The sequence below is a fragment of the Silurus aristotelis genome (genome assembly GCF_946808225.1).
Source record: "Silurus aristotelis genome assembly, chromosome: 29".
Taxonomy (NCBI): Eukaryota; Metazoa; Chordata; class Actinopteri; order Siluriformes; family Siluridae; genus Silurus; species Silurus aristotelis.
This window is the reverse complement of record NC_139602.1, coordinates 5,503,638-5,530,249: the sequence shown is the minus strand read 5'-3', so window position 1 is coordinate 5,530,249 and position 26,612 is coordinate 5,503,638. Positions and strand designations below refer to the sequence as shown.

Below are 26,612 nucleotides of genomic sequence, written 5' to 3'. Positions count from 1 at the left end.
TGAAGGTATGGATGGTATCTTTACTTAATTATGTTATTATATTTTATTCTATTAGATTTCTATGCAATCAAAATATGTTAAATCGGCATATGGACAATATTTTCATTCAACGTTTTATTTTTAAGATTTTTGTTCAGCACTATTTATTTAGTGAAATAGACTGTTTCTCTACTGTGATAGAAGAGTATCTGCATGAGTGAAAGGAAAAGTTTATAGGACTGTGCTGAGCCCTGCAATGTTGGTGGTGCTGGAGGTAGCAGAGCCGAAGATGTTGAGGTTTTCGTTGGGAGTGATGACGATGGACAGGATTAAAAATGAGTATATTAGAGAGACCGCGCATGTAAGACATTTTGGAGACAAGCTGAGATTGAGATGGTTTGGACATGTGCAAGGAGGCACATGAGGTATATCAGTAGGAGAATGCTGAGGATGGAGCCACCAGGAAGGAGGTAAAGAGGAAGACCAAGGAGGAGGTTTATGGAAGACATGCAGGTAGTTAGGTTGAAAGAGGCAGATGTAGAGAACAGAGGGGTATGGAGACGGATGATCTGCTGTGGAGACCACTAATGGGAGTAGTCGAAAGAAGACTGTTTCTATACATGTAAATACTTCTTGGTATATTATCAAAATGTCATCATGTGGTTTTTAGTGTTGAGTAATCAAGTTGACCTCACATTTTGGTAAGCTACTGTTGACAGTTAGGATTCCAGATGTGCAGATATTTTATTTTATTTTAATAATGATGACCCTGTGCCACCATTATGAGGGTTTATGGTGGAAACAAAACAGTGGCGTCTGAGGGAAAGTTTGATGATTCACAGTTTCAGATATCCAGATTACTCCTAAATGTCAGCGTCTGATACAATTGCTGCCAAATACAGATTAGCTGTAAGATGTGCATATTTATTTCTATTGTTCACACATGCAGTATAAAAAGACTTTCTGGTGCTTTTTTTCAATTTGGTTGAATTGATCATGTTTATCGAATGATTCAGATTTTTTTGCTACAGTCGATAAGCTAGCTATTAGTTCCACTAGCTATGCAGCTAGCTATAGCCAACCCCACTGTGTTTATAAGCAGCTTTGCTAACAGTGTCTACTTTATATGCACTTTCAAATTTCACTTTGTTAAGCGTGAGAGCTTTGATTTGTAGTTGCTTTGTTGGAGTTCCAGCGCTAGACAGAGGCTCACAATAGATAAAATGTATAACTAGTGATTACTGAAAGACTGTGTGTGTGTGTGTGTGTGTGTGTGTGTGTGTGTGTGTGTGTGTGTGTGTGTGTGTTTAAAAAAAAAAAGTAAACATCCACGTTCCCAAACCGCATACCCTCACAGGGCTGACATTTACTGTGTGTGTGTGTGTCAGGTCATGTTTGTCCTCTTTCCTCTAGTTCGAACTCTTCACTTGATAAATGGGGTTGAGAACTCTCCACATGCAGACACATTTCAGCCAGTCGTTATTTATAACTACTGTAATTGTTTGTGTGTGTGTGTGTGCCTTCCCCAGGCCTGTCTCCGTGTCTGTACAATAATGGCTGCTACTGCATTTTCTGTTTACCAGCAATCTAAACTTTATGGCCTATAATTAGGTTTCAGATGTATTTTAATTGAGTGTGGCTAAATATATTGCCGAATCATATCTCTGCTAAGTGCCACGATAAGCTTGGGCCCAAAGATTACTTACTGTTGAGGAGAAAAAGGTCATTTTCGCAGCGGTAATTCAGCCAAAACTGCCAAAACAACCAATCGAGCATTAACAGCATGGACTTCTTCAGCAGTTTGCGCTACAGGAGCTCATCTGTTGGATATGACCACACAGACCAGCCTTCGCTCCCCATCAATGAGCCTCGGCTGCCCACGACCCTGTCACCGGTTCACCACTAATCCTTCCTTGGACCACTTTTGATAAATACTGACCACTGCAGACCGGGAACATCCCACAAGAGCTGCAGTTTTGGAGACCCTCTGACCCAGTCGTCTAGACTATATACAGTGCAACCTCGATACTCGTGGGGGTTACGTTCTATTACGTTCTTCGGCTCTCATCTTTGAATGGTTCCTTTTTTAAGGGGAATTGTACATGTACTGTACTGTAAACTCAACACAAACTGTGAATTATTTGTCATAAATGTTTTATTTATTACTTTAAATGAATAATATAATAATAAAATAGTTTTTCTAACATTTTTATATAATTTATTAGTTCATAATCTGTTTTCTTCTCGCAAACTATTATATTTTCCGCGAGTTACTCGCGAGTGTCAAGGTCACGAATATCAAGGTTCCACTGTATATACACTGGCAATCAAAATTAGAGAACAATTTATAAACAATTGAGCAATTCTGAAATAATGTCATCTTCACTGCTCAACAGTTGAAGGAGTTTTTGTCCTGTTTATACAATGCTACCAGAACACCTTTTCCACAAAATAACTAAGGCATTTCCAAAAAAAAACATTATTTTGCAGAAAACACACTGATCAAAATTAGAGAACAACAATGACTGTAGCATGGAAAAAGATTACAACAATATTTTCTGAAGGTCACAACAGTCAGCAATTAGTAGGAAGTGTACAGGCCTCTGCTCTGAATGAATTCAGCACATCTGCGGCCACAGGACAGCACTAGTCTATCACACTGCTCTGGTGTGATTTTGGTCCACTCTTCTTCCAGTCTCCTCCACAGTTCGGTGACTGTAGTGGGTTTCTTGGCCATAACTTTGTCACCAAGGATTTTCCAGAGGTTCTCTATTGGGTTGAGATTTCAGTTTCAAGGAACTGCTTTACCCGTTTTGCTGTGTGACATGGAGCGTTGTCCTGCATGAACACTGCGGGCTGATTGGGTGATGAACGCAGGGAAGGAACCATATGTTGTTGAAGGTTCTGATAAACATTTGCATTCACTCTGCCATGTAGCTGTATAAGAGGCCCAACTCCTGCTGCAGAAAACATGCCCCAAACCATGACACTTCCTCCTCCACTTTTCACTGACTTCTTTACACACTTTGGGTTCAGTCTTTTTCCAGTTTGTTGCCGAACATAATGTTTCCCATCGGACCCAAATAAATTAAACTTGCTTTCATCACTGAAGTGAACTTTGGACTAGTTCTCCTCTGTCCACACAACATGCTCCTCAGCAAAGCTTAGTATAGACTTTTGATTCTTTCTGCTAATGAGAGTTTTGGTCACTGCAGAGTGGGCTTTCAGTTCAAATGCTCTTAAACGTCGAGACACTGTATGACAAGACAGATCCTTAACATGTTCAGCGCTGAACTGGTGAGCAATTCCAGCTGCAGTGTGGAAACAATTGCCCATTGAGATCCTCCGCAGTATCCTGTCCTCTCTTGTATTTGTCTTCCGTGGACGACCAGCCTTCTTGGCGGACCTAAATGAGTTTGTGATGTTGTAAAGATTTAATATTCTTGAAATCACAGATTTGGAACGACCAACTTGTCTTGCTATGGCTGATAGGGTCATCCTTTTGTATAGACAGGACAAAAACTCCTTCAACTGTTGAGCAGTGAAGATGACATTATTTCAGAATTGTTCTATTGTTTATAAATTGTTCTCTAATTTTGATCGCCAGTGTATATATATTGTCCAATTATTACTAAATACTGCATACATTGGTAGTTCCTCACATTTACATGTCTAATTTGTGACCTGCTGTTGCAACAACAATCTCTATGTAACTCCATGTAAAACACTCATTCCCATTCTCGGCACACACTTTGATGTCACACTAAGGTAGGGGGCGTGGCTTAACGTTTGGTCTACAGTTACTTGTTATGCTTGTGTGTAAATTTGTTTGCATTTGTATGTATTTTGGTAAAATTGGGCTGTTTTACACAACTTTCAAATGACATTTGGATGAATGTGTGATTAGAACAATATAATATTAAATTACATTTACAGCATTTGGCAGACACCCTTATCCAGGGCGATTTACATTAATCTCAGTTATACATCTGAGCAATTGAAAGCTAAGGGCCTTAATCCAGCAGCCAGCAGTGACAGTTTGTGGTGCTGGGATTTGAACACGTGACCTTCCGGACACAAGTCCAACATCTTACCCACTGGGCTACCAGCATAAAACTAACAACACAAAATAAAATTATTTTTAAACAATGGACAATGTCCAAAAGCAGCTTTACAGAGATAAAGAGTATGGATGTGAATTGTAAATGTATAAATTAGTGTTTAGGTATATCCCTAATGAGCAAACCAGTGGCGACAGTGCCACAGAAAAACTCCCGGAGCTGATATGAGGAAGAAACCTTAGAAAGAAACCAGAATCAAAATGGAACCCATTCTCATCTAGCTGACTCCAAATGTTGAGGTTGTCAACTGTTCCTTGATGGAAACTGAAGTGTAAAACTGTTGTACATTAGACAATAATCTTAAAGCAGATATGAGGATGAGTGGGTGTACCTTTGATAAATCCAGTGATATTCTATTGGTTGATTTCCAATTCATTTTAAATGATCGCGTGATCAAAGTACTCATAATATACACATATAACGAAATCTTTTTCTCTTTACCTTTATTTTTGTTCTTTATTACTCATTATCCCTCTCTCTTTCTCTCTGTGTAGGTGGTTTCAGGTGAGTTCAGCGAGGACAGTGAGGTGTATAATTTTTCCCTGCAGGCGGGAGATGAGCTGACGCCGATGGGCCGGGCCGAGCTGCTCTGCGTCCAGTCTGCTCGCGAGAAATCGCGGCTGGCGGCGTTGTTGCGCCGGCTTGGCAGAGTAAGCGGGGCTTCAGGACGTCCCACCCGCACCAAGCTGCCCTGTTTGATCTGCCTGAACCAGCGGACGAGGGAGAGTGTGCGGTTGCCCCTGCAGTGCCGGGGTCGTTTCTGCACCCGCTCGCCACTGGAGCTGCGCATGCAGGCAGGCGAGCACACCCTACGCACCATCATCGAACGTGTACGGCTGCCTGTCAATGTAGCGGTACCACCGCAACCACCACCTCCACCTCGCAGCCGCTATGACCAGCACACCATTCGCCAGGGCCAGCGCTACAAGCTGCTCGCCATCGTCAGCCGAACCGTCGTGCTCTGCTGCGTCCTGCGCAAGCAGGAAGTGACGGCGTCGCACTTCCTCTTGCTTAATGACATGCCGCGCTTCACGCTGCCCGATGGCTTACTACGTGATGACCCTGTCTACCAGCGGGCGGTGCTGCTGAGTGCGCTGCGCTGCCAGGAAACCTTCGACCCGGACGATTATTCCCGGGCCGTGCGGGAGGTCAAGGTAGACCTGACTGAGGAGTGTGTGAGCCCACGAAGGATACGAGTGTATCCCGTATTCTCGCCACAAAGACTCTCACTGTGTGTGTATGGGGGCGGAGCCATCACACCCGCACCAACTCCAGGCTCCAGGGACTCACTGGGAGAAACACAAACTCCCCCTGGTGGTGAGGGAGAGCGAGAGGGTGTGAGCGAAGGGGAAGAGAGAGAGTATGTCACCCCTGATTGGCCCACAGAGGCACAGGAGATCCCGTACGAAGAGCTTTGGACCAATCAGAGCGGCGGAAGCTATGCAGAGGTTCCTGAAAGCACAGTGAAGGCTGAGCACAACCTCATATCCTTCCATTCAACCTCCTCTTTGGATGGGACTGTGGGCTCCACTCATATTGCAATGGTGCAGATGGAGGCAGGACGAGTACCGACTCCACCCCCTGTTCCGCCCAAATCAGAAGCTGTGAGTAACAACCTTTCTGGGTCATTAGTCACAATCCAGGAGTCATGGTCATTGTGTGTGACTTCTCAAACCACTAATTACTATTTAATGTCAGCGCTTTATTTTTAAAACGTTGTTTGTGTCAAACGTGTATCTGATATCACAGATAACCTGGTAAAGAGGAAAGGTTTGCGTACCCCGTTTCCACTTGTTACAATACAAACAATTAACATTACGTGAGGATTTAAAGCCCCAGCGCTGCTCATCAGCCATAGTAAAGATGATTAAGCTGTTAGCCGAAGCTTCGCTTGGGCAGATTTGGGGCTTTATTCATTAATCAATAGCTCTCCTTACACAAGGTTTAAGATACGTCTATGAGTGCGCTGCTTCTCTCTTTTTCCTATTCCCTTTGCACTTTTCTAATCGTCTCTCTGCCATTCTTTTTATCGAAGAAGTCAATATTGGATGCCAGCAGATTACTTGAACACAGGTCAAGGCTTCTGGGACACACACACATACGTACACTTCCACACACATATACGGGGTCACGTATGTTCCTCTACAGTACTCCAGGATCTCTAAAGGGCCGTAAAGCCGCACAGATCTGAACCAAGAACTAAATAATTGATACAGCTTTTACAGGCCGAGTAATGGGTCCACATTTACGGGAAGTGAGCACGAACACACACACACACACAAACACACACACACACAAAACATCGCTATTGAAACTTTACTGTATCATCAGCTCTATAGAAGCGATTACAGCTCTGACAACTGAAATTATTGCCTTTCTATGCCCTGTCTTGCCTTTTCTCTCTTTCGCTCTCTACTCTTTCCCTTCTCCTGTATGCTCCCACGCAAATTTTCTGCTCTGGCCCTGTAATTTAGTTAACCAAAACACACACATACAGACACATACACACAAAACTCCCTGGTGGATCTGGACAGGAAGGCAGCTTGCTCAGAAGGCTGAGAAGGAAATGCGGACAGATATTATTTAGATTAACAGACGTCACAGGACTCCTGATCCATGTGAGCCAAACCCCAAACACTATATCACTATATGTGTTTGCCTGACTGAACAAAAATCACAAGAGCCTTGAGAAAATCAAACCCAGGAGCCACTTTTTCCTGTACTGTTTTGCGTTAATGGCCATCTGTTATTCATTTCTTCAGTGAGTTATGAAATAGGGTTTCCAGGGGGACGAGACAGCAATGTGACACTGTACCACCCACCTACACACTCACACACAGCATTTTGTTTGACTGTGCAAAGGTTATGCTTAAGAAGTGACAATAAATTACAAGCTCGAACCATTTGTACAGTATTAAATCACACTGTATACAATTAAACAGATAGAACGCTAAATCAGACTCTGCTAAATATAAAGGCCAAGATTGTCTCCAAAAAGTTCAGCAAAAAATAAAAAAGATGGTAATTGCCTCAACAGATTAATTGAATGCATCTCATTGAAAGTACATTGAAAGCTGCCGTGCACCGATATTTCAACGCATGTACGTAGAAACTAATCTGAGTTTTCCCTGCTAGGTGAAGGAGGAGTGTCGGTTTTTGAATGCTCCTCCGGTTCCACCTCGCTGTGCTAATGTTGGAGGCCCAACCCCCAGTCCTCCAGTGCCACCACGTTTTCTTAAAGCTCAGGCTGTCAATGCACACAGTCCAAATGTGTCTTATTATTCCTCAGGCCTGCAGGAGAGGTAACTACTCACATACATTATTATGGTTTATACATTCATGTACCTGTTCTAAGGGTGGTATCTCATCCCTTTTTCCATCCTTTATATCATCCTTTAGTCTATTTCTCCCTCATTCAGCTCAGCACCAAGCTAATCAACCAGCTAAACGGCTAGTCCATCACCTAGCTAATCTTGTAGACCATACCCAGCTCATCCTCTATTTCAGCTGCCAATTCAATTGCTAGTCCACCCCCAGCTTTTTCTCGATTCCATTTCTCAGCTCCTTAATTTACCTCAGATTGTTCTCTAGTCCATGATCCAGCTTCACCCTTAGCCCACCCTCCATCTTAAACCCTTGTCTCTCCCCAGCTCATCCTCTAGTCCATCTCTATCCTAACATGTAGTTCATCTTCAAGCTTAATCTTTAGTCTATCTTCCAGCTTACCCTCTACTCCAACACCAGTTTATTTGTTTTATCTGTCAATTTAACCCCTAAATCTGTCCTCTAGCTCATAGTTTATTCTGTCCATTAGCTCAATCTCTATTCTATCCTCAGATCATACTCTAGTCCATTCTAAAGCTCCACCACAAGCCAATCCCTCATTTTAACCCTTTGTCTATTCCTTAAGTCTGTCCATAAATCAGCCCCCAGCAAATCCTGAATTCACCTCTATCTTATCCTCTACTCCATCCTTAACCTTAACCTATATTCTGTCCTTCAAGTCTTTATCTAAGCCTTACACTATTTAAACCCCTATTCCACCCTAATCCATACATGTTCATAAAGACTATACAATAGTCCACCTCCTAGACAATTTCTTGTTCCATTAGCTGGCACACTCCCTGCTTAGTCCCGTAGATAATTCTCGATTCTATTGGTCCACTCCTAAATTTAGATACTGGTCTATCCCTTGATTCCTCATCCAACAGATTTATCATCAATTTTATACAAATATCAATGTGTTTTTATATTCTTTATCTCTTTATTTTCCCCCAGCTCTGCTCCTCGCAGTGGCAGCAATTCTCCCTCTCCAGACTCCTACTCCCTCTACTGTTATCCTTGCACATGGGCTGATTGTGTTACCTCAGACCCCTCAGTATCACCAGACCCTAACCAGACTGCACAGGCCTGCTGGTCACACCCCCGCACTGGCGGCGTTTTCACTTCCAACATTCTAAACACGCCCCTCCTTAGCACAGACTCTGCCCACAAAAACTACTCGACCTGTCCCCGACCACGCCCGGCTGCGCAGAACCGCTTTGCCCCATTTGGCGCTCTGAACCCTTTTGCCAATCCAGGGCATGCCTCATCTGATTGGCTTGCCACGGGCCGGAAATCCCCCAGTCTGATGTCTGACCTCATTAGCAGCACTCCTCAGGAGCCTCAAGCCAATCAGGAAACAAGCCCGGTTCCTCCACCCAGACCGTTAAAAAGCTTAGAGGAGGAACCGTCTGTGACTTCCACAGTGAGGGGCGCGGAAGGTGGAGCCGGGTTGTCATGGCGACCCCCAGCAGATCTGTGCTGGCTCTCGGTGGAAGAGGTGTCATCCTGCCTACGCTTCATCGGGCTGGCGGATGATGTGATTGGTCTGTTCAGCCGAGAGAGGATTGATGGGTCGATATTTACCCAACTAACTGAGGAAATCCTGTCTGAAGACTTCAGCCTTACCAAACTGCAGGTCAAAAAGATCATGCAGTTCATCAAGGGCTGGAGACCCAAGATATGAGCCTTTAGACAGACAGACACACACGGACACACACAGACAGACACACACACATGCATTCTATGAACAATATACTGATACTGATGGTACATTCAAAATGAAGGTTGGTTTCCACAGAGGTTCCTTTACCTTCTGAGGCATAAAACGGGTCTCTGAACAGTTCCAACATGAGTATCTGTTAAACACTGCAGAACAGATTGGTTGTTGGGTGAAAATAACGGCAGTACAACTCTTCCTGGTCTATGGAATAGAAATTAAATGTTCCAGGAACTAAAATCAGCAAGTGAAAATGAATCATCTTGAGTTCATTAACATATCTGTGCAGGAAAAAACATACAAGCTCCTGATATAAGGTACCTCTCTATGAAAAAAATATCACTATTGTTAACTTGCTAAACTGAAAGGATTTCTCAGTTTTTGGAAGATGTTCACGTGGAATAAAGTGTTAAGTGCCATAGTTCCTGACGAAAGGTTCCAGGGTCCCAGAACAGGTACTCCTAGTGGACAAACATCAAATTGCAGTATTGGTCCAGTAATGGTCTGTAAAGGATGATCTATTATAGGATATAAACTCAGAGCTCTCAAAGTTCTTGAGTTCTTGAGAAAGGTTCCTTTGTTGGTAATGTGCCTAATATTGAATAGTAATAGCATAATCGTGTGTATGTGTGTGTTAAAATGAATAGATGCACACGTTCATGCCACACTCATGCTGATTTATTTTACGGAGATAGATCATTTAGAGTTCAGCTGCTGAACCGTATCAGACTACTGAATCGTATCAGTGTATGCGTGTCTGTGTGTGAGAAAGTCAAAGTAAGTATAAACCTCGGTGTGTGTGTGTGTGTGTGCTGGCTTTGAAAAGAAAGATTTTATATATTTAAATAAATACCACTCTCAGTACAGAGCTTCTTTAAGGGATTATCTCTAAACTCCACTCCTGCACAGACTGTTTCTGGGGACCCTCTGAAAATTACACCTCTTTAAAAAAAAAAACAACGACAACTCATCCACTAAGGACTAAAGGACTACTTAGAGATGATCTGGTTTATAATTTATTTTTTTTTCTTTACATTGCCGGTCACAGAGGTGATAACACACTGCTCAGAATGAGGTGCCTTTAGCTTGAACTATAATGGATATAAAAGGAATAAAGGATAATTCTGCTATATTTTAAGGAAACTTTTTTTTTTAACCCGAAATGCGACAACTGTGTTTGTCTTTCAACTGTCTTTGATTCATCTCTGTCGTGATTTTGTTGCGCGTGTAGACTGTAGAACCGTCGTTAAATGATGGGTTGCGGATGATTGTCGCCACGTCTATGAACAATTAAGGCTCTGTAGCAGTGTTTTAGGGCCCCGAGTATAGAGTCTGAGTTTACTAACCCACACATATTACTATTTTATTTTTTTGAGTAGAGTCACTGCTGCATCACAAACTGACCTCGACTTCAACTGATTGATTATTGATGGATTGTTGATTAAAGTCACTCGAGTCGTAGAACAGTGTTCCTGCTGTGATTCATTCTAAAAGATGAGGTCTTTATGACGTCTAAACTTATCAGGACTTTCCAATGACATTACACAACTAATTAATGAGACTGCACCTAAATAGAACCCTAACCTAAAAGTAAGTTCTCCTTATGGGGACCAGCAAAATGTCCTCACAAGAGCAACATATTTGGTGCCCCCAAAGAAATCATACACTAACATAAAACCATGGCTTTAGTGATTGCTTAGCTTGAGATAAATGTGTGTGGGGATTAAAAAAAAAAGAGTGTGAACACTGTAATTAGGTGACAGTAATTAAATGCTTACTAAACACAGCTTTTTGTGTTCGAATGTGGTGTATGTGTGTGAGAGACAAGTAGCTGTGTAATGATGGGGTTTCAGCAGTGAACATTTCAGTACACGTTTTACACCAAAACACACTCGTACTTACGGATTAGTCAAGGAATAGAAGTTGGATGGACGTTTTTAGAACAACACAATCCCTGTGTAATCTTTACAAATGGTATGTTTATTATATGTGTGTGTTTACTCATCTTTGCTTAACTTTCCCACCAAAATGTGAAATCCGCTGGCTTCATTGCAAGAAAATTTGTCTGGGGTTAAAACGACATGGGAAAATAATGCGAAATTCAGTACCAGCCATCAATAAAGAGTCGTTTCTAAATAATGATCCTCAAAACTTTCACTGGTTAATAATTTTTGTATTCAAATGTGATTTAAAGAAAAAAAAAAAAAAAAATCACCCAAACCTCAACAATAGGCCTGGTTTCCTGGCTACATGACGCTAGATTCATATGAAGAAGCTCACTGAAAAGAAGAAGGAAGTTCTTTTGCATGAACACACATTTCACATATAACCCCATTGATTTCTAAAGAAATATTTATTTTGAATTTCTCACTTGATGCTAACTAGTGAGATTTTACTAGCTAGTTCAGAGTTAGCTGCTAGCTAAATTTTTCGGGTGAATTAACTGGAGCTCTGATGAACCACTTTTGCCTGTATTTATTGCTAAATTAAATCCTTATTAAATACTCACACGTGAGAAAGACGTGTTTCCCGAGTCACGCAAAAAGTCAGAGACATGATTTTTATTCAGAGAGAAAGACAAAAAGAAAATTATTTAGCAAAGTGTGAGCGATTTTATATAAACCATCACGATGCGTTTTTTCTTTAGCTTCGTCGCAGGTACGGCTATGCTACAAATCGAAAATCACAAATATTACAATCATTTGATGAATTGTCAGGTGAAATGGCAGTTCGAAGATAGTCACGTATGAAAACAAACCAAAATATAAAACGGCCAAGTTTAAGTGGAGGCAGGAATTAGCTTCCCAATGTACGCTAGTCTTCAACTGAAATGACGGTTAATTGGACAATTTACCTCTATAAATAAATGGCCAGGTCTCGTTTGTTTCACTGGGTTCTCTCGATCTACAATTACTCCTGGCACTGATGCTTCATAACAATCATTCGGAAATTTCTAAAAGGTTCCTGGGCTTTTAAGCACCACTGTCTAGAGTTCCTCCTCAGGATGAAAGGGTGCATGGCTGATGTACATCTACGAAGCTTTGTACACTGAGGTTCACTTGTGGAACTTCTTGCTGGGGTCCTTGGCGTAATCGAGGAGGAGCTGGCAGGGGGTGAACTGGTTTCCATACGCCTCTTCATAACGCCTCATCTTCTGAACAAGCTTATCAGCTCCGAACAAGTCCACGAAGCGGAAAGGACCTGGAAAACAACACTGGCATTAAAGTGGAAAAAAGTGTGGGTCTGATTAATACAAGTTGACATTTGTTTTGTTACAGCCTTTTTCCAAAAGTCATCATTTTCCTCAGAATTCTATAAACAATACCTCAATGACAACGGGAAAGTGTGTTTGCAAATTCATAAAAATAAAAATACAAACAAAAGTTATTCACGTGTACACAAATATCCACAGCCTTTGCCTTGAAACTCAAAATTAAGCTCCAGTGCATTTTGTTTTCACTGATCCTCCTGTAGATGTTTTTACAACTTTAATAAAGTCAACCTGTGGTCAATTCAGTTGATTGGACATGATTATAAAGACACACGCATGTCTATATGGAGGTCCCACAGTTACAGTGCATGTCGGAGCACAACCCAAGCCATGAAGTATAAGGAATTGTCTGTAGACCTCCGAGACAGGATTGTATCGAGGCACAGAAAAATTTCTGCAGCATTGAAGGTCCCAATGAGCACAGAGGCCTTAAATAATTCATAAATGGAAGAAACCACCAGGACACTTCCTAGTGGAGTTGAGCCACCCGGCCAAGGGATCGTGGGAAGTTCCTTAGTCAAGGAGGTTGACCAAGAACCTAATGGTCACTCTGAAAGAGTGCCAGCGTTTCCCTGTGGAGAGAGGAGAATCTTCCAGAACATCTCTGCTGCACTCCACCAATCACCTGACGAGACACCTTAAGGACTCTCAAACCATGAGAAACAAAGATTGATCTCTTTGGCCTGAATGCCAAGCGTCACGTCTGGAAGAAACCAGGCACCGCTCATCACCTGGCCAATACCATCCCTACAGTGAAGCATGGTGGTGGCAGCATTATGCTATGGGGATGTTCTCAGCAGCAGGAACTGGGAGACTGGTTAGGATCGAGGAAAAGATGAATGCAGCAATGAAGAGACGTCTGATAAAAAAATGCTCCAGAGAGCTCTGGACCACAGACTGGGGTGACCGTTCATCTTCAAACAGGACAACGACTTTCAAACACATAGATAAGATAACAAAGGAGTGGCTACGGGATGACTCAATGTCCTTGAGTGGCCCAGCCAGAGCCCAATTGAACATCATTGGAGAGGTCTGAAAACGGTTGTGCACACCAACTAACAGCAGTATACAAAACAAACCACCGTCGATTCTCGATACAAACCTTTATTATATTCTCCAACACAAAGATCGCTCACAAAATCACTAAAAACGTGTGGTGTGTAGGTCGTTTTTACAAAAAGCTAACCAGTGTCAAAACTACATTCTCGAGTCATTTTACTCTGACACACAGCTCTGAAAAGTATCCTACACCTGTAGCATCTGTAAGGCTTGATTTTCCCATCACTTCCGCGAGTTCTTCTGCGGCTGCACAGTGCCGATCGAGATAACCGACGTTAAGTGGCAAATTTGCCCCCCCTTGTGCTCGAGATATTAGGGTTCGGCGACATAACCGAGAATCGACATAACTGATGAGAAAATGCTAAGACAAAGCCCGAATTTGTCGGTTCCACTTCAAAAACGTCGACTTAATAGGGTTGGCGAGTTAACCGAGGTCAAGATAAGTGGGTTTGACTGTGTGTGTGTGTGTAATATATATATATATATAAAAAGTGTGTGTGTTTACCTCCCAGACAGGGTGGGAAACCCAGTCCAAACACGGCTCCGATGTCTCCCTGTACTGGATCAGGCAGAATTCCCTCCTGCAGACACAGGACTGCCTCGTTCACGAATCGGGACACAAGCCGATACTGTATGTCCTCATCTCCAGACCTACACACACACACAAAGCATTGTTCTCTCAGCATTCGGCTTAAACTGTAATAATTGTGGTAAAACAGTCCTCTGTGGAATTATAGCAATAATTAATAATAGAAATAGAATTATATCAGGGCACATCACATCAGGAAGGTTCTAGAAAGCCAAAGAGTGCTCCAAATGTTGTTGCAGTCTGGATTCCGAGGGGCCAGAAGGTGGTGACAAAGTTTTAATAATTGCAACTTTACAGTCATGGTGCTTCTATTAATGTACTTTTTTTTTTTTTTAAACACTAGGCTCTAACAACATGAAACATAAAAAGATAAGTACCTTTAAATGCCCTTTATTAATTGATGTCATGTACAAGGTATAAAACTCTCTAGGGTATGCTGATATTGGAAAATAATTAACAGTAACTCCATGGTGCCATGACCAGGTTTTTAAATGTCTGCTTCCTACACTGTCCTGGTTTGCGTGTGTGTGTGTGTGGTGGGGCTCTTACACAGCAGATGGTGCCACCAGTTTGAACTTCTCCAGAATCTCTTCAGTTCCTGAGTTCAGCTGCTTATCCTTAGATTTGGCGGCGTACACATAACAGCCCTTCCCTGACTTCCGACCTAGACATGAATAACAGGGACACACACAATTAAACCAGATTATTTAATCGTAGTATGATACTCATTTCTTTCCTCCGTGATGCTCTTGTACCGATGAAGCCTTTCTGCACCATGGTCTTCAGCACCTCCACGTTTCCGCCTCCGAAACGGGACCCAAATGCCTTCCCGAGATCCTCTGCCACATGAGCCGCTACGTCCACACCGACCTCGTCCACCAGGGTTGCCACACCAACGGGAAACCCAAAACCTTTCGTCAAGTCATCAAGCTTCTTTGGCCCTACCCCTTCCTGGGGCACGGAGGGTGGAAAAATGGGGCAGAGTTAACACGGGTGACGGTGTAAGATTCTAGACAATGATATTCATCCACTCCTTTGATCAGGAAATAACCTGACCTTAACTGATGCTTACACACCTGCAGCACTCTGATCGCCTCTGCGAGGGTTGGAGCCAGACAACGAGTCGTGTAGAATCCTGGACCATCCTGTAGTTAGACAGACAGAAAGACATTCTTTACATACCCAAAATTGACGCATTAGACAGTATACTGCCTGTTTAGAGAGTTCATACACCATCATGTAATCTCACACACACTCACCTTGACCACGACGATTACTTTTCCCTGCTTAAGGCCGAGCGCGACAGCCGATGCTGTAGTGTCTTTTGACGTTTTGTCAGTGGTGATGATCTCCAACAACTGCATCTTATCCACCGGAGAGAAATAGTGCATCCCGATCACCTACAACACAGGTTCAAGTGTAACCATTAGAGGTCGACTGATTCATCGGTTTTGCAGATGGTTGATTGCTGGAAGTATCAGCAAAAATCCATCTAATCCGATGTTTTTTTTCAGGTTGTGTTATACAGTACTAAAGCGGCCTCTAGAGGTGAATCACTGAATAACCCACTTTCCTAACTATTGATTAGAATTATTAATATTTTTCCATTTAGCTCATTTTCATGATTCAGTACTGTTTATTTTTGTAATAAAGTACTATTTTACGTTTTTTATTTTTTATTTTTTTATCCAGTACCCATAAAATTGTTTTTAAAAACCCCAAAACATCGGTTGAGTCATCGTTTATTGGCAAGTACGATCCAATCCATCGGTATCATTAAAATCCACCATCAGTCCACTTCTAGTCAATACATCTGAAAATATTTCATAAAGAATAATTGCATTTTGAAATTTACATGGTGAAATTTACATATAAACAATAAAAAAAGATTACATTTATTCTAACAAATCATATATATATATATATATATATATATATATATATATATATATATATATATATATATATATATATATATACACACACACACACGCGCGCACACTTTCAATTATTATAAGATTATATTTGTTTTTGCTCATTATTATATTGTTACTTTTGTTGTTTTAGATTTTTATTTTGAATTTTTTTTTATAATTCACCTTCTCAGGTCTCTTGCTGACAGCGGCGATGTCTCGGATGGGCAACGCTGAAGTGTTGGAGGCAAAGATGCAGTGCGGAGGGGTCACCTGTGTACACACACACACACACACACACACACACACATATATACACACACAATGCATTATTTCATTAGGACCATTTACAACCAGTTAATTTGACAACCAATTAACAAGTGGAAAATAGCAGTGTGATGTGTGTAAACATTGTGTGTGTGTGTGTGTGTGTGTACTTGTTAGAATTACTTACAGCTTCCACTTCCTTCAGCACTTTGTGTTTGATGGCCAGATCCTCGAACACGGCCTCGATAACCATGTCAGCCTTGTCAAAGCCGGTGTAGTCCACCTGCGAGGTCAGGAACGAGAGAGTAGAGTCTCTCTCAAACGGGGTTATGCTCCTCTTCTTCACCTTATCGTTCAGCCTGAGAATAGAAAGAAAGAAAGAAAGAAAGAAAGAAAGAAAGAAAGAAAGAAAGAAAGAAAGAAAGGAGGTAAAACTGTGGTGAGAAAATTAATATTCAAACAGATCACAGAAACTCAAAGTGAGTCAAACCTGATCCAGTGACTCTTATGATAATGAACAAAGTTGTCTCCACCTAGGTGGGAGGGGCTAAACTTGGTCTGACTCCTCCCACTGGGCTTATGGACACGCCAAACCATCGGTCAGCCATCGGGAACTCAAATTGGCTATTCAACTCAGCAAATGTGCACACGAGATAAAACCAGACAGAGTAAAGAGAAATCTCTGCAAACACCGGCCTACTGGTTTAGTGGCCTACTGGTTTGTGTGTAAGATTTGAAAACCTTTTCTCCCATTCTCTCCCGGTCACCAGGGGTGTCCCACAAGGCTCCATCCTTGGTCTCACACTTCTCAATTTATATTAATAACATTTCCCAGGCAGTTGGTAATTCACTTATTCACTTATATGCCGATGATACAATCCTTTATGCCATAGGTCCCTCCCCTGATGCTGTTCAAGCTACCCTGCAACATAGCTTTCACCAACTACAGCAGTCTTTTACACAACTCAAACTCACTCTCAATATCTCGAAAAACAAAAAGCATGTGGTTTTGCCGTAGGGGTACTACGCCTCCTCCTGCCCTTAACACCGCCACCTGCAAGGGGGATATTTTAGAACAAGTCACTGCTTATAACTACTTGGGCATCTGGTTGGAAACTTCACTTTCTTTCTCTATCCACATATCAAAGCTGCAATCTAAGGTCAAAGCCAAGCTTGGTTTCTTTTACAAAAACCGCTCTTCCTTCACCACTTCTGCCAAACTTATTCTCATTCAAATGACCATTCTACCCATGTATGGAGACACTATATAGGGTTGCTTGTAAGTCCACCCTATCAAAACTTGATGCTCTTTACCATTCTGCTATCAGGTTTGCCACAAATGCTCCTTTCAATACACACCACTGTGCTTTATATTCATCTGTTAACTGGCCCTCCCTTCACAATCGCCGTAAAATTCACTGGTTCACGTTCATTTATAAGACCCTTCTCGGCCACTCAACTCCTTACTTAGGTCACTTGCTGCAGCTAAAGCCTGTCACATATAACACCCGGGCCTCACTTCGTCTTCAATTAAGCATTCCTAAAACCAACTCTGCATTTGGTCTTGCATCTTTAATCACGACTGGAATGCTGTGCAAAATACCCTCAAACTGGATAAATTCATTCCAATTTCAACCTTTAAAAATATGATATCATATTTGTCCACGGATATATGCAGTTGTTTTTCTACATAATTTTGTTTTAAAATGTATTTATGTAATTGTTAATTTTGTATGTATTTTTTTTATGTTTTGTATTTATTTTAGCCCTACTCCCCTTTCCCTAAGTGGTTATACCACTTGTCAGGCCGCCATTGTAAATAAGAACCTGTTCTTAATGACTTGCCTGTAAAAATAAAGGTTAAACAAACAAAAAGTGCAGTTTCTCCTCATTCGTTTCTTTTATTCTTTATCCACCATAGGGGTGAACTGATTAATCGATACTGTTCGATTACCGGAACAATCGACTATCTTGCAAAAATCCATGCTGTTAGGTTTTCCGACCAGTTGTCATTACAAGAGCGGCCTCTAGAGGCGAATCACTGAGGCACATGCCGTTTTGTTTGTGCATGAGTCTGCGTGCTGCACGGAGTGCCCTATATTCTATTTATTAACATAATAGATTTATTAATTACAATATAATAGTCACATTGTTTTCATTAACATTTCATGATTCACTACCTTTTTTTTTTTAATAAAGTGCAGTACTATTTTACTATTTTTTTTTTTTTAAAACAGTATTCATTTCAAAAACTGGTTGAAAAAAATCAGTTAAATAATCGGTTATCGGCAAATACAATCCAACCGAGATATCGCAATCGGTAAAATCCACTATTAGTCAACCTCTAATCCACAAGAAGACAACCAAAGGGCGACAATGCCAGTGCCATCTGCAACTTAGCAGTCGTGGGTAAAAAAAAAGCTACACAAATCCGTTAGTAATGTTGGCAGCAGGTGTATACGCTGCTTGCTTTATGTTTATGTGCTGTATGTTCACAGTTCTAGCTCTTAGGAAAACCTGTTTAGATGCCGAAAGCAGACTACTGCCACCTGCTGCTCTGGAAGAGTTATGATTACTCACGCCAGTGCAGAACGTACACACTAGTAAGCAATCGGCTGTACACTATCCGATGTAGCTTAGTGGTTAAGACAAAGGACTTTGGTTTCAAAAGGTCCTAAGTTTAAATCCCAGCCACACCAGGCTGCCACTCCTGTGCCGCTGAGCCCGTTAACCCCAAAGCTGCTCAGTCATATGAAGTAGATAAATGTCTGCCGAAATGCAATAAATTTATTGTAATTATTGATAAAATTTTCACCATAATATACTGTTTATGAGCATGCGACTAAAACGTATATAATAAAAGCGAATCACTGCACACTGGTGGATCTGTAATGTTACTACAGCTCTCATACAGTACATGAAAATCAAATGCTCACATGGGCTTAAAAAAAAAAAGCTTTGTCTCCCTCTGATGGTCAAAGTGGTTTTTTTTTACACTTGTCACATACTCTTTACAGCACAGTAAAAATTCTCTCCACATATCCCAGCAATGCTGGGGTCAGAGCACAGTGTCAGCTATGATACAGCAACCCTGAAGCACTGAAGGTTAAGGGCCTTGCTAAAGGGCCCCATGAGTGGCAGCAACCCAGCCCCCCCCCCCGACTTTCATTAGTAACCCAGAGCCTTAACCACTGAGCTACTACTTCCCATGAACGTGGGTATTGTCCTCACCCATTGTAGACCTGCTGTTGTCCTCTGGACAGTCCCTCCAGCGCTGTGTCCTTCAGGATTGTCGCCACACTCTTATCCACAGTTACCTGGGCAATACCTGCCCCCATAAGCCCTGCCCCCAGGATCGCCAGGGTCCTGAGAAATCACACACACACACTTGTAGAAATCCATCCTGAATGAAGATAAATAATTATTCCCCTCAAATATTAGCCATCATTTTAGTATCTTCTCAATGGACACATGGTGTCCAGCATGTGTGGAGCTCCCTGGTAAAAAAAAAGTACAGAGAAAATGCTGTGTTACAGCGCCTACAGTCAAGCATGGTGGTGGCAGCATCATGGTCTGGGGCTGCATGAGTGCTGCTGGTACATGATTCCAATATGTACTGTAACATTCTGGAGCAAAACATGATGCCTCTCTTTAGCAGTTCTCCAACATGAGACCAGAACCCTATTGAGCACCAGTGGGCCTCAAGCTGAAGGTGGGGACACGCCATGTGTCTGACATCCAGCAGCTCCATGATTTCATTATGGAGGAGTGGAAAAGGATCCCAGCAACAACCTGTGCAGCTCTGGTGAATTCCATACCCAGGAGGATTAAAGCAGTGATAGATAATGTGCTCACACACAATATTCACACTTTGGACACAGTTTTGACACGTTCAATAAGGGTGTACTCACTTTAGTTGCCAGTCAAACAATTTTCATTTATATACTTTTGTCTTTTGAGAAGATCCTAAAATGTTCCCTGAAATGCGAGGGGTGACTTTTGTGAGATACTCTACATATCACATCAGTGATCCCTCAGCGTTGGGCACTTTGTACTCACTTCACTTCTCTCTCTGGTTTTCCGAAATTATTCTTCTTACAGGTCACCTGACCCTGGTACAAACCAATAAGGCCTTGCGACTCCGGCGTCATCGCCAACTTTCCGAAGTTCTAATTTAATAAAAATCGGAGAAATCAGAAATTAGGATTCATTTTATTTATTATAAGAGTACGAGACAAAACACCGCATTCGGCTTGTATAGAGAACCTTTAAAAATGCTATAAAACCAATTACAAAATGTATAAATAAAAGGTTTTAAAAATACAATACAAACTAAAAATATATAGAAATATAAAATGTAGGTTTTGTAGAAAAATGTGTACAATATACTTTATACTGAATTGTTTAAAATATAAGAAAAGGGATTTTTTGGCATATTGGAAAATGCATTAAATATACAAAATTGTTTAATCAGAAACATTTTATATTTTTTAGATTAGAATAAATATAGGATTATAAAATAAACACTGGTTTATTCGATAAAGCCTTTAACGTATAAACCAATGATTATATTGATTATTAGAGGTTGACTGTTAGAAGATAGTAGGGGGAAAAAAGGAAATGAATAAATAACAATGCAGCAATTAAATATCGGTGCAGATTAATCGCCAAAACCAATTAATCGATCGACCTCTAGTATAATTATGCGAAATAGTATCGTGATAAATTACTCTAAATGTAATAAATTAGCATCCTGGCTAATTACAATCTGGATTTTATTGAAATTCAATTATAATTTTTTAATTGGACAATTAAAACTAATTTTTCTTGAAAAAGTGTGAAGGTTTTTCTTTAAATGAATGTGTACATTCATTAACCATCATTAAATGACACAAAGAACATTCAGATAAATAACAATACTGACCTCACACTCTTTCTGGAACCCGGCAACTGAACCATCTTCTATTCCTGTCTGCACACACTAACACACACACACACACACACACACACACACACACACACACACACACACACAGTACTAAGCCATGCTTTTACACATTATAACAAGGCCAGGGGTTTTGTTTTTTTTACATCAGGAAAGTGAATTTTCGAATTTCTACTTATTTCTCAGAACAAAAGCAAAATAAATAAATACATTTCTAAATCTCGAAATTCAATACACTATTTAATTCTATTAGTTCAAATAAAGACGTGTGTGCGAGTTCACTGGGACGCAACTGCTACGAATCCATAACGACGTCACACGCTGACGATCCAAACATAAAATTTCTCAGAAATGTGATTTTTAAATTTATTTAGAATTAAATATTTTATCTCTAATTTACAGAACTTTACTTTTTTTCATTAGAGCACCATGTAACTAAAAATAATTTCAAAATCAGACATAAATATATGACTTATTGGTATGTTTGAAACATTCCTGAGAGAGAGAGAGAGAGAGAGAGAGAGAGAGAGAGAGAGAGAGTGAGTACCTCTATGATCTTTAGCGGTGCTGGATAAAGGCCTTTAGTTTGTTTCATGACTTTATTAGTGACCATGTTGTAGATCTGTTTCCTTACAAAAGCTATTCCCATCACTGAATCCTGCAGCTCTGTGGTGCGCACACACACACACACACACACAATCCAAAACTGCTTATATCCAAGGAACTTTTAAAACAAATTATGTGAGTGGAGTGTGTGTGTGTGTGAGATTCTGAATGAGCATGAGAGTGTGAGGGAGAGTGCATGAGTGTTACTTTGCATTAAGCCTTTCTTCTTCTCCACTGTGATCTTCTTATTAGCGAGATCTTTAGCAACATCCACAGCCACTTTCTCCAGATAGTCGATAGTGACGTCCTCTGGGCTCTTCAGTCCTGGACCTACACACACACACACACACACACACACACACACACACACACACACACACACACACACACACACACACACACACACACACACACACACACACACACACACACACACACACATTAAAACAGCACAAACTGTGAGTAAAAAAAAAAAATGGACTATAATAAATTCCAGGAGGAGGTACCCAGTGGATCGATGACTTGGTGGATGAGCCCCATCTTCTTGGCCTTGTCTGCTCGGATGTTCCTCCCCGTCAACATCATGTCAAATGCAGCAGGAAGTCCCACCTCAAGGAGAAAGAGATCCACGTCAATGTCGGACCTCAGCACCCGAGTAAAGCCTCGTTCACACTAAACCTTCAGCAGGCAAAACGTTTCTGCTACAATTTACAATAAATAATCTGCTTGTGACAAGTTGCACAAAGCAAACTCCATAAAGATCTGCTCTGCATGGGTTAGAGTGGAAGATCTCCTGCTTTAGAGCTTTAATCTAAACCCTATCGAACACCTTTGTGGCTGAATGAGCAAAAATCTCCACAAAATCTAGTGGAACCTCTTCCAAGAAGAGCAGAGGGAATTATAAAAGCAAATTGGGACTGAATGTAGAATGTGATGCTCAAAAAGGACATACGATAATTATGACTAGGTGACCCAATACTTTTGGCAATAAAGTGTACATAGATTTTTAAAAGCAGCTATTTATCTTTCCAAATAAATCCTTTCGAGTTCACAGCACAAATTTACATGTAAACACACTCTGCAATTTGTAAAGAAACATTACAGATCTTTAAGCAGTCTCTTAACATTAAGGGCACAGCCTTAGGGGCACTCTATCATCTGTACAGAGTAACTGAAGTATTTGGTGTGATATGAGGTGTCTAAAAGAGTCTCACCATCTTGGGGAGTCGCTGAGTTCCTCCAGCTCCAGGCAGGAGCCCCAGCATCACCTCCGGCGTGCCCAGAACCGTCTTCTTACTCTTAGTGGCCACTCGGTACTGACACGCAATGGCAAACTAGACAAAAATAAAAAAAATAATAAAGAAAAAGGGGGAAATTGTAACTACAGTGGCCCAACAGTGTCAAATCCAAAAACAGCCAGAAAAAATTAATAAAACAGTGCATCAATATAAACGTCCACTACTATTAATTTAACAGACAACTCCTGACCAATCAGAATTCAGAATTCACACCATGATTAATGAACGTAAAGCTCCGATTGGCTCCTTTAACTCTCACCTCCAGACCGCCGCCCAGACAGGAGCCGTTAATGGCAGCAACAATGGGGATGGGGGACTTCTCAATCTTCTCGAACATCTTCTGTCCTTCTCGTGACAGTGATGTCACTTCCTCTGCACTTGTACAGGCCTTGATCATGCTGAGAGACAAAGAGAGACCCCAATCACAGACTCGCACACAATCCAGAATTTAAAAAAATAAATAAAATAATACAACTGACAGAAAGGCCTACACATGGCTGACTGGTGTGTGTGTGTGTGTGTGTGTGTGTGAGTAAAATTTTGTTATCTGAACAAGTGCTGGTGTGTGAGATCATGTGTATATATAAGTGTGTACATGTTTGTCTGTATGCACATTTGTAAGTGTTTCAATAGGAAAGTGTGTGTGTGTGTGTGTACTTGATATCAGCCCCTGCGATGAAGCAGCCCGGTTTGGAGGAGATGAGCACAGCACTCTTCACCGCTCCGTTTCCCCAAATCTCTCCCATCACCTCGGACAGTTCAGCTTGCATCTGCTTCGACAACGTGTTTACCTGTAAACACACACACACACACACACACACACACACACACACACACACACACACACACACACACACACACACACACACACACACACACACACACACACTTTCCTATTTAACCCTTTAACAAATACCCCAAATACCTTCCAGTTCACCTCAATAGAAAGTGTGAAACGTCTCGTTCCTGCAGGTCTCTAAGCATAAAACAACGAGGTGAACACACACACACCTTGGAGTTTGGATCGTTCATCCTCACCACAGCCACGTTATCCTTAATCTCGTAATTAACATGACTGCGAGCTGGAGACAACACACGCAAAAAAAGAGATTACAAAAAACAAAAACAAAACAATGTAACACTGCATCATGATCATGTGCTGGTTACCTAATGAACCTGCTAACGCAGAGAGGTTACGCCTTCCATGTCCTAAAACACACAAACACACAGAATTAGCAAAAATAATACTCGCGCAGGTTATTTCAATTACACAAGAGCATTCACGTTATTATGATGGAACATTTGCTATAGAGCATATAGGGGGCACTGAATTCCAAAATGTAAGGAAGGTTGTATGCTGTGTGCGGATCAGAAGATTGTACTCGCCCCAGCGTGTCAGTAAAAACATGGTACAGGAATGTGTGTGTGTGTGTGTGTGTGTGTGTGTGTGTGTGTGTGTGTGTGTGTGTGTGTGTGTGTGTGTGTGTGTGTGTGATGGTTGTCAGTCAGTCAGCTGCTGTTTGAAGGTTAAACAACGTCGTATGTCTGCTGCTGCTCAGATTCCGGCCTTTTAAGCACGAGGCTGATTCACTGTGATGTCACAGTTTTTTCTCCTTCCTTTATTAAGCAATCAGCCACATACAAACAACGTGGCAATAACATTAGGTTTTTACATTCGAATATACAGAACAGGTGCATGAAAAGGTACAAATATATACACATTTAAATAAAAAACAAGAGGCTACGGTTTATACTGTAAATCATATTCTTCTCCAATCTATGACATGTACCGTAATTTCCGGACTATAAAGCGCACCCATATAAATTTAATTTTATAAATATTTTTATTTTTAAACACTAATGTACTTTACACAGGCTTTAACGAAAGACACGTTACACACGGTGTAACGGGTGAAATATGTTGCGCTTCCTTTAGGAGCATAGCGGTATTTTGGGAATAGCCTGGCACTGCATTTTTCCGCTATTATTGCGTGTGTTCAAGACGAGGAATATGTCCAGTTTTGTGGCTTGAAGTTTGTGAAACCGGAAAAAACCCAGGAATAATTCATAAATAAGCCGCTTCTTTGTTTAAGCCACGGGGTTCAAAACGTGGGGAAAAAAGTAGCGGCTTATAGACTGAAAAATACGGTAGTGATATAGTTCACTATAGAAACTCTAATCTGACATGTATAGTGATATAGTTCACTATAGAAACTCTAATCTGACATGTATAGTGATATAGTTCACTATAGAAACTCTAATCTGACATGTATAGCGATATAGTTCACTATAGAAACTCTAATCTGACATGTATAGTGATATAGTTCACTATAGAAACTCTAATCTGACATGTATAGCGATATAGTTCACTATAGAAACTCTAATCTGACATGTATAGCGATATAGTTCACTATAGAAACTCTAATCTGACATGTATAGCGATATAGTTCACTATAGAAACTCTAATCTGACATGTATAGTGATATAGTTCACTATAGAAACTCTAATCTGACATGTATAGTGATATAGTTCACTATAGAAACTCTAATCTGACATGTATAGCGATATAGTTCACTATAGAAACTCTAATCTGACATGTATAGCGATATAGTTCACTATAGAAACTCTAATCTGACATGTATAGTGATATAGTTCACTATAGAAACTCTAATCTGACATGTATAGTGATATAGTTCACTATAGAAACTCTAATCTGACATGTATAGCGATATAGTTCACTATAGAAACTCTAATCTGACATGTATAGCGATATAGTTCACTATAGAAACTCTAATCTGACATGTATAGCGATATAGTTCACTATAGAAACTCTAATCTGACATGTATAGCGATATAGTTCACTATAGAAACTCTAATCTGACATGTATAGTGATATAGTTCACTATAGAAACTCTAATCTGACATGTATAGCGATATAGTTCACTATAGAAACTAATGACATGTATAGCGATATAGTTCACTATAGAAACTAATGACATGTATAGCGATATAGTTCACTATAGAAACTAATGACATGTATAGCGATATAGTTCACTATAGAAACTCTCAGATGCTTCAAGGTCACATCATAAACACATTCTATACGCGTTTCATTCATACGCATTGATCCTTTAACCTTACTCGAACTTCCGTGTGAAAGTGGGTGAAAGTTCGCGCGCGCTGTCACACGCACACACCGGATCGGTGGTCACGTTTCTCCAGTATTCATTCGACTCATGCAAAGTCATCGCGGGGCTCTGATTCCTCACTCACCTGAGAAGTGTGAGTATCTGCTCGCCATCAGTCTGCACAAAGCTCCAGCTGCACGGACGCTCGCCATCGCGGTTACAAACACGAGACCCCAACAACCTCCAGGCCCGGAAATGAAAGATGCGCGAGACAACCTAACCCGGCGGATTTAACGTCAGGCGCGGACACGACCTAAACCGCCTTACACAAGCGCCTGTTTTTTAAACTCATTATTTTATACAACAATCCTCTTTTATATGCGCCGTGACACTCT

The 26,612-nt window shown here is 41.0% G+C and overlaps 3 protein-coding genes across 4 annotated transcripts in view; 1 reads left to right on the top strand and 2 right to left on the bottom strand.

The window, feature by feature from the left end:
* Positions 1 to 10,605, top strand: part of gareml (GRB2 associated, regulator of MAPK1-like) — a 26,272-nt gene extending 15,667 nt beyond the window's left edge. The window contains exons 3-6 of the mRNA XM_083535041.1: positions 1 to 5; positions 4,595 to 5,704; positions 7,236 to 7,402; positions 8,379 to 10,605. The exon at positions 1 to 5 is cut by the window's left edge and continues 126 nt beyond it. Coding sequence (XP_083391167.1) covers positions 1 to 5; positions 4,595 to 5,704; positions 7,236 to 7,402; positions 8,379 to 9,108 — 2,012 coding nt within the window. The 3' untranslated portion in view covers positions 9,109 to 10,605. The remainder of the gene's footprint in view (positions 6 to 4,594; positions 5,705 to 7,235; positions 7,403 to 8,378) is intronic.
* The window catches only part of LOC310722600 (uncharacterized protein), a 1,041,764-nt gene that overhangs the window by 589,282 nt on the left and 425,870 nt on the right, over positions 1 to 26,612 (bottom strand). The window lies entirely within an intron of this gene.
* hadhaa (hydroxyacyl-CoA dehydrogenase trifunctional multienzyme complex subunit alpha a) lies at positions 11,688 to 26,504 on the bottom strand. 2 transcript variants are annotated; one of them, XM_083535050.1, is made up of 22 exons: positions 26,195 to 26,504; positions 25,264 to 25,417; positions 24,586 to 24,866; positions 24,257 to 24,526; positions 24,101 to 24,171; positions 23,747 to 23,880; positions 23,349 to 23,487; positions 23,006 to 23,125; positions 22,298 to 22,400; positions 21,999 to 22,121; positions 21,733 to 21,851; positions 21,165 to 21,221; positions 20,300 to 20,409; positions 19,472 to 19,606; positions 16,428 to 16,599; positions 16,160 to 16,246; positions 15,320 to 15,460; positions 15,137 to 15,205; positions 14,816 to 15,011; positions 14,610 to 14,724; positions 13,977 to 14,122; positions 11,688 to 12,342 (listed from the first exon to the last, which is right to left on the bottom strand). In XM_083535050.1, the coding sequence occupies exons 5-22, from the start codon at positions 24,119 to 24,121 to the stop codon at positions 12,197 to 12,199; spliced, it is 2,133 nt and encodes a 710-aa protein (XP_083391176.1). In that variant the 5' UTR covers positions 24,122 to 24,171; positions 24,257 to 24,526; positions 24,586 to 24,866; positions 25,264 to 25,417; positions 26,195 to 26,504; the 3' UTR covers positions 11,688 to 12,196. The 2 variants fall into 2 exon arrangements, with proteins under 2 accessions (XP_083391176.1, XP_083391175.1); XM_083535049.1 differs by lacking the exons at positions 24,586 to 24,866; positions 25,264 to 25,417 and having other exon boundaries at positions 24,257 to 24,298; positions 26,363 to 26,492.

Coding starts and splice junctions, on each gene's coding strand:
- hadhaa (XM_083535049.1), bottom strand. CDS start 26,429: ATGGCGAGCGTCCGTGCAGCTGGAGCTTTGTGCAGACTGATGGCGAGC. Junction 20,410..21,164: donor GGTTCCAGAAAGAGTGTGAG/GTCAGTATTGTT, acceptor TTATTAAATTAG/AACTTCGGAAAGTTGGCGAT. Junction 15,461..16,159: donor TCAGCAAGAGACCTGAGAAG/GTGAATTATAAA, acceptor CCTGTGTTGTAG/GTGATCGGGATGCACTATTT.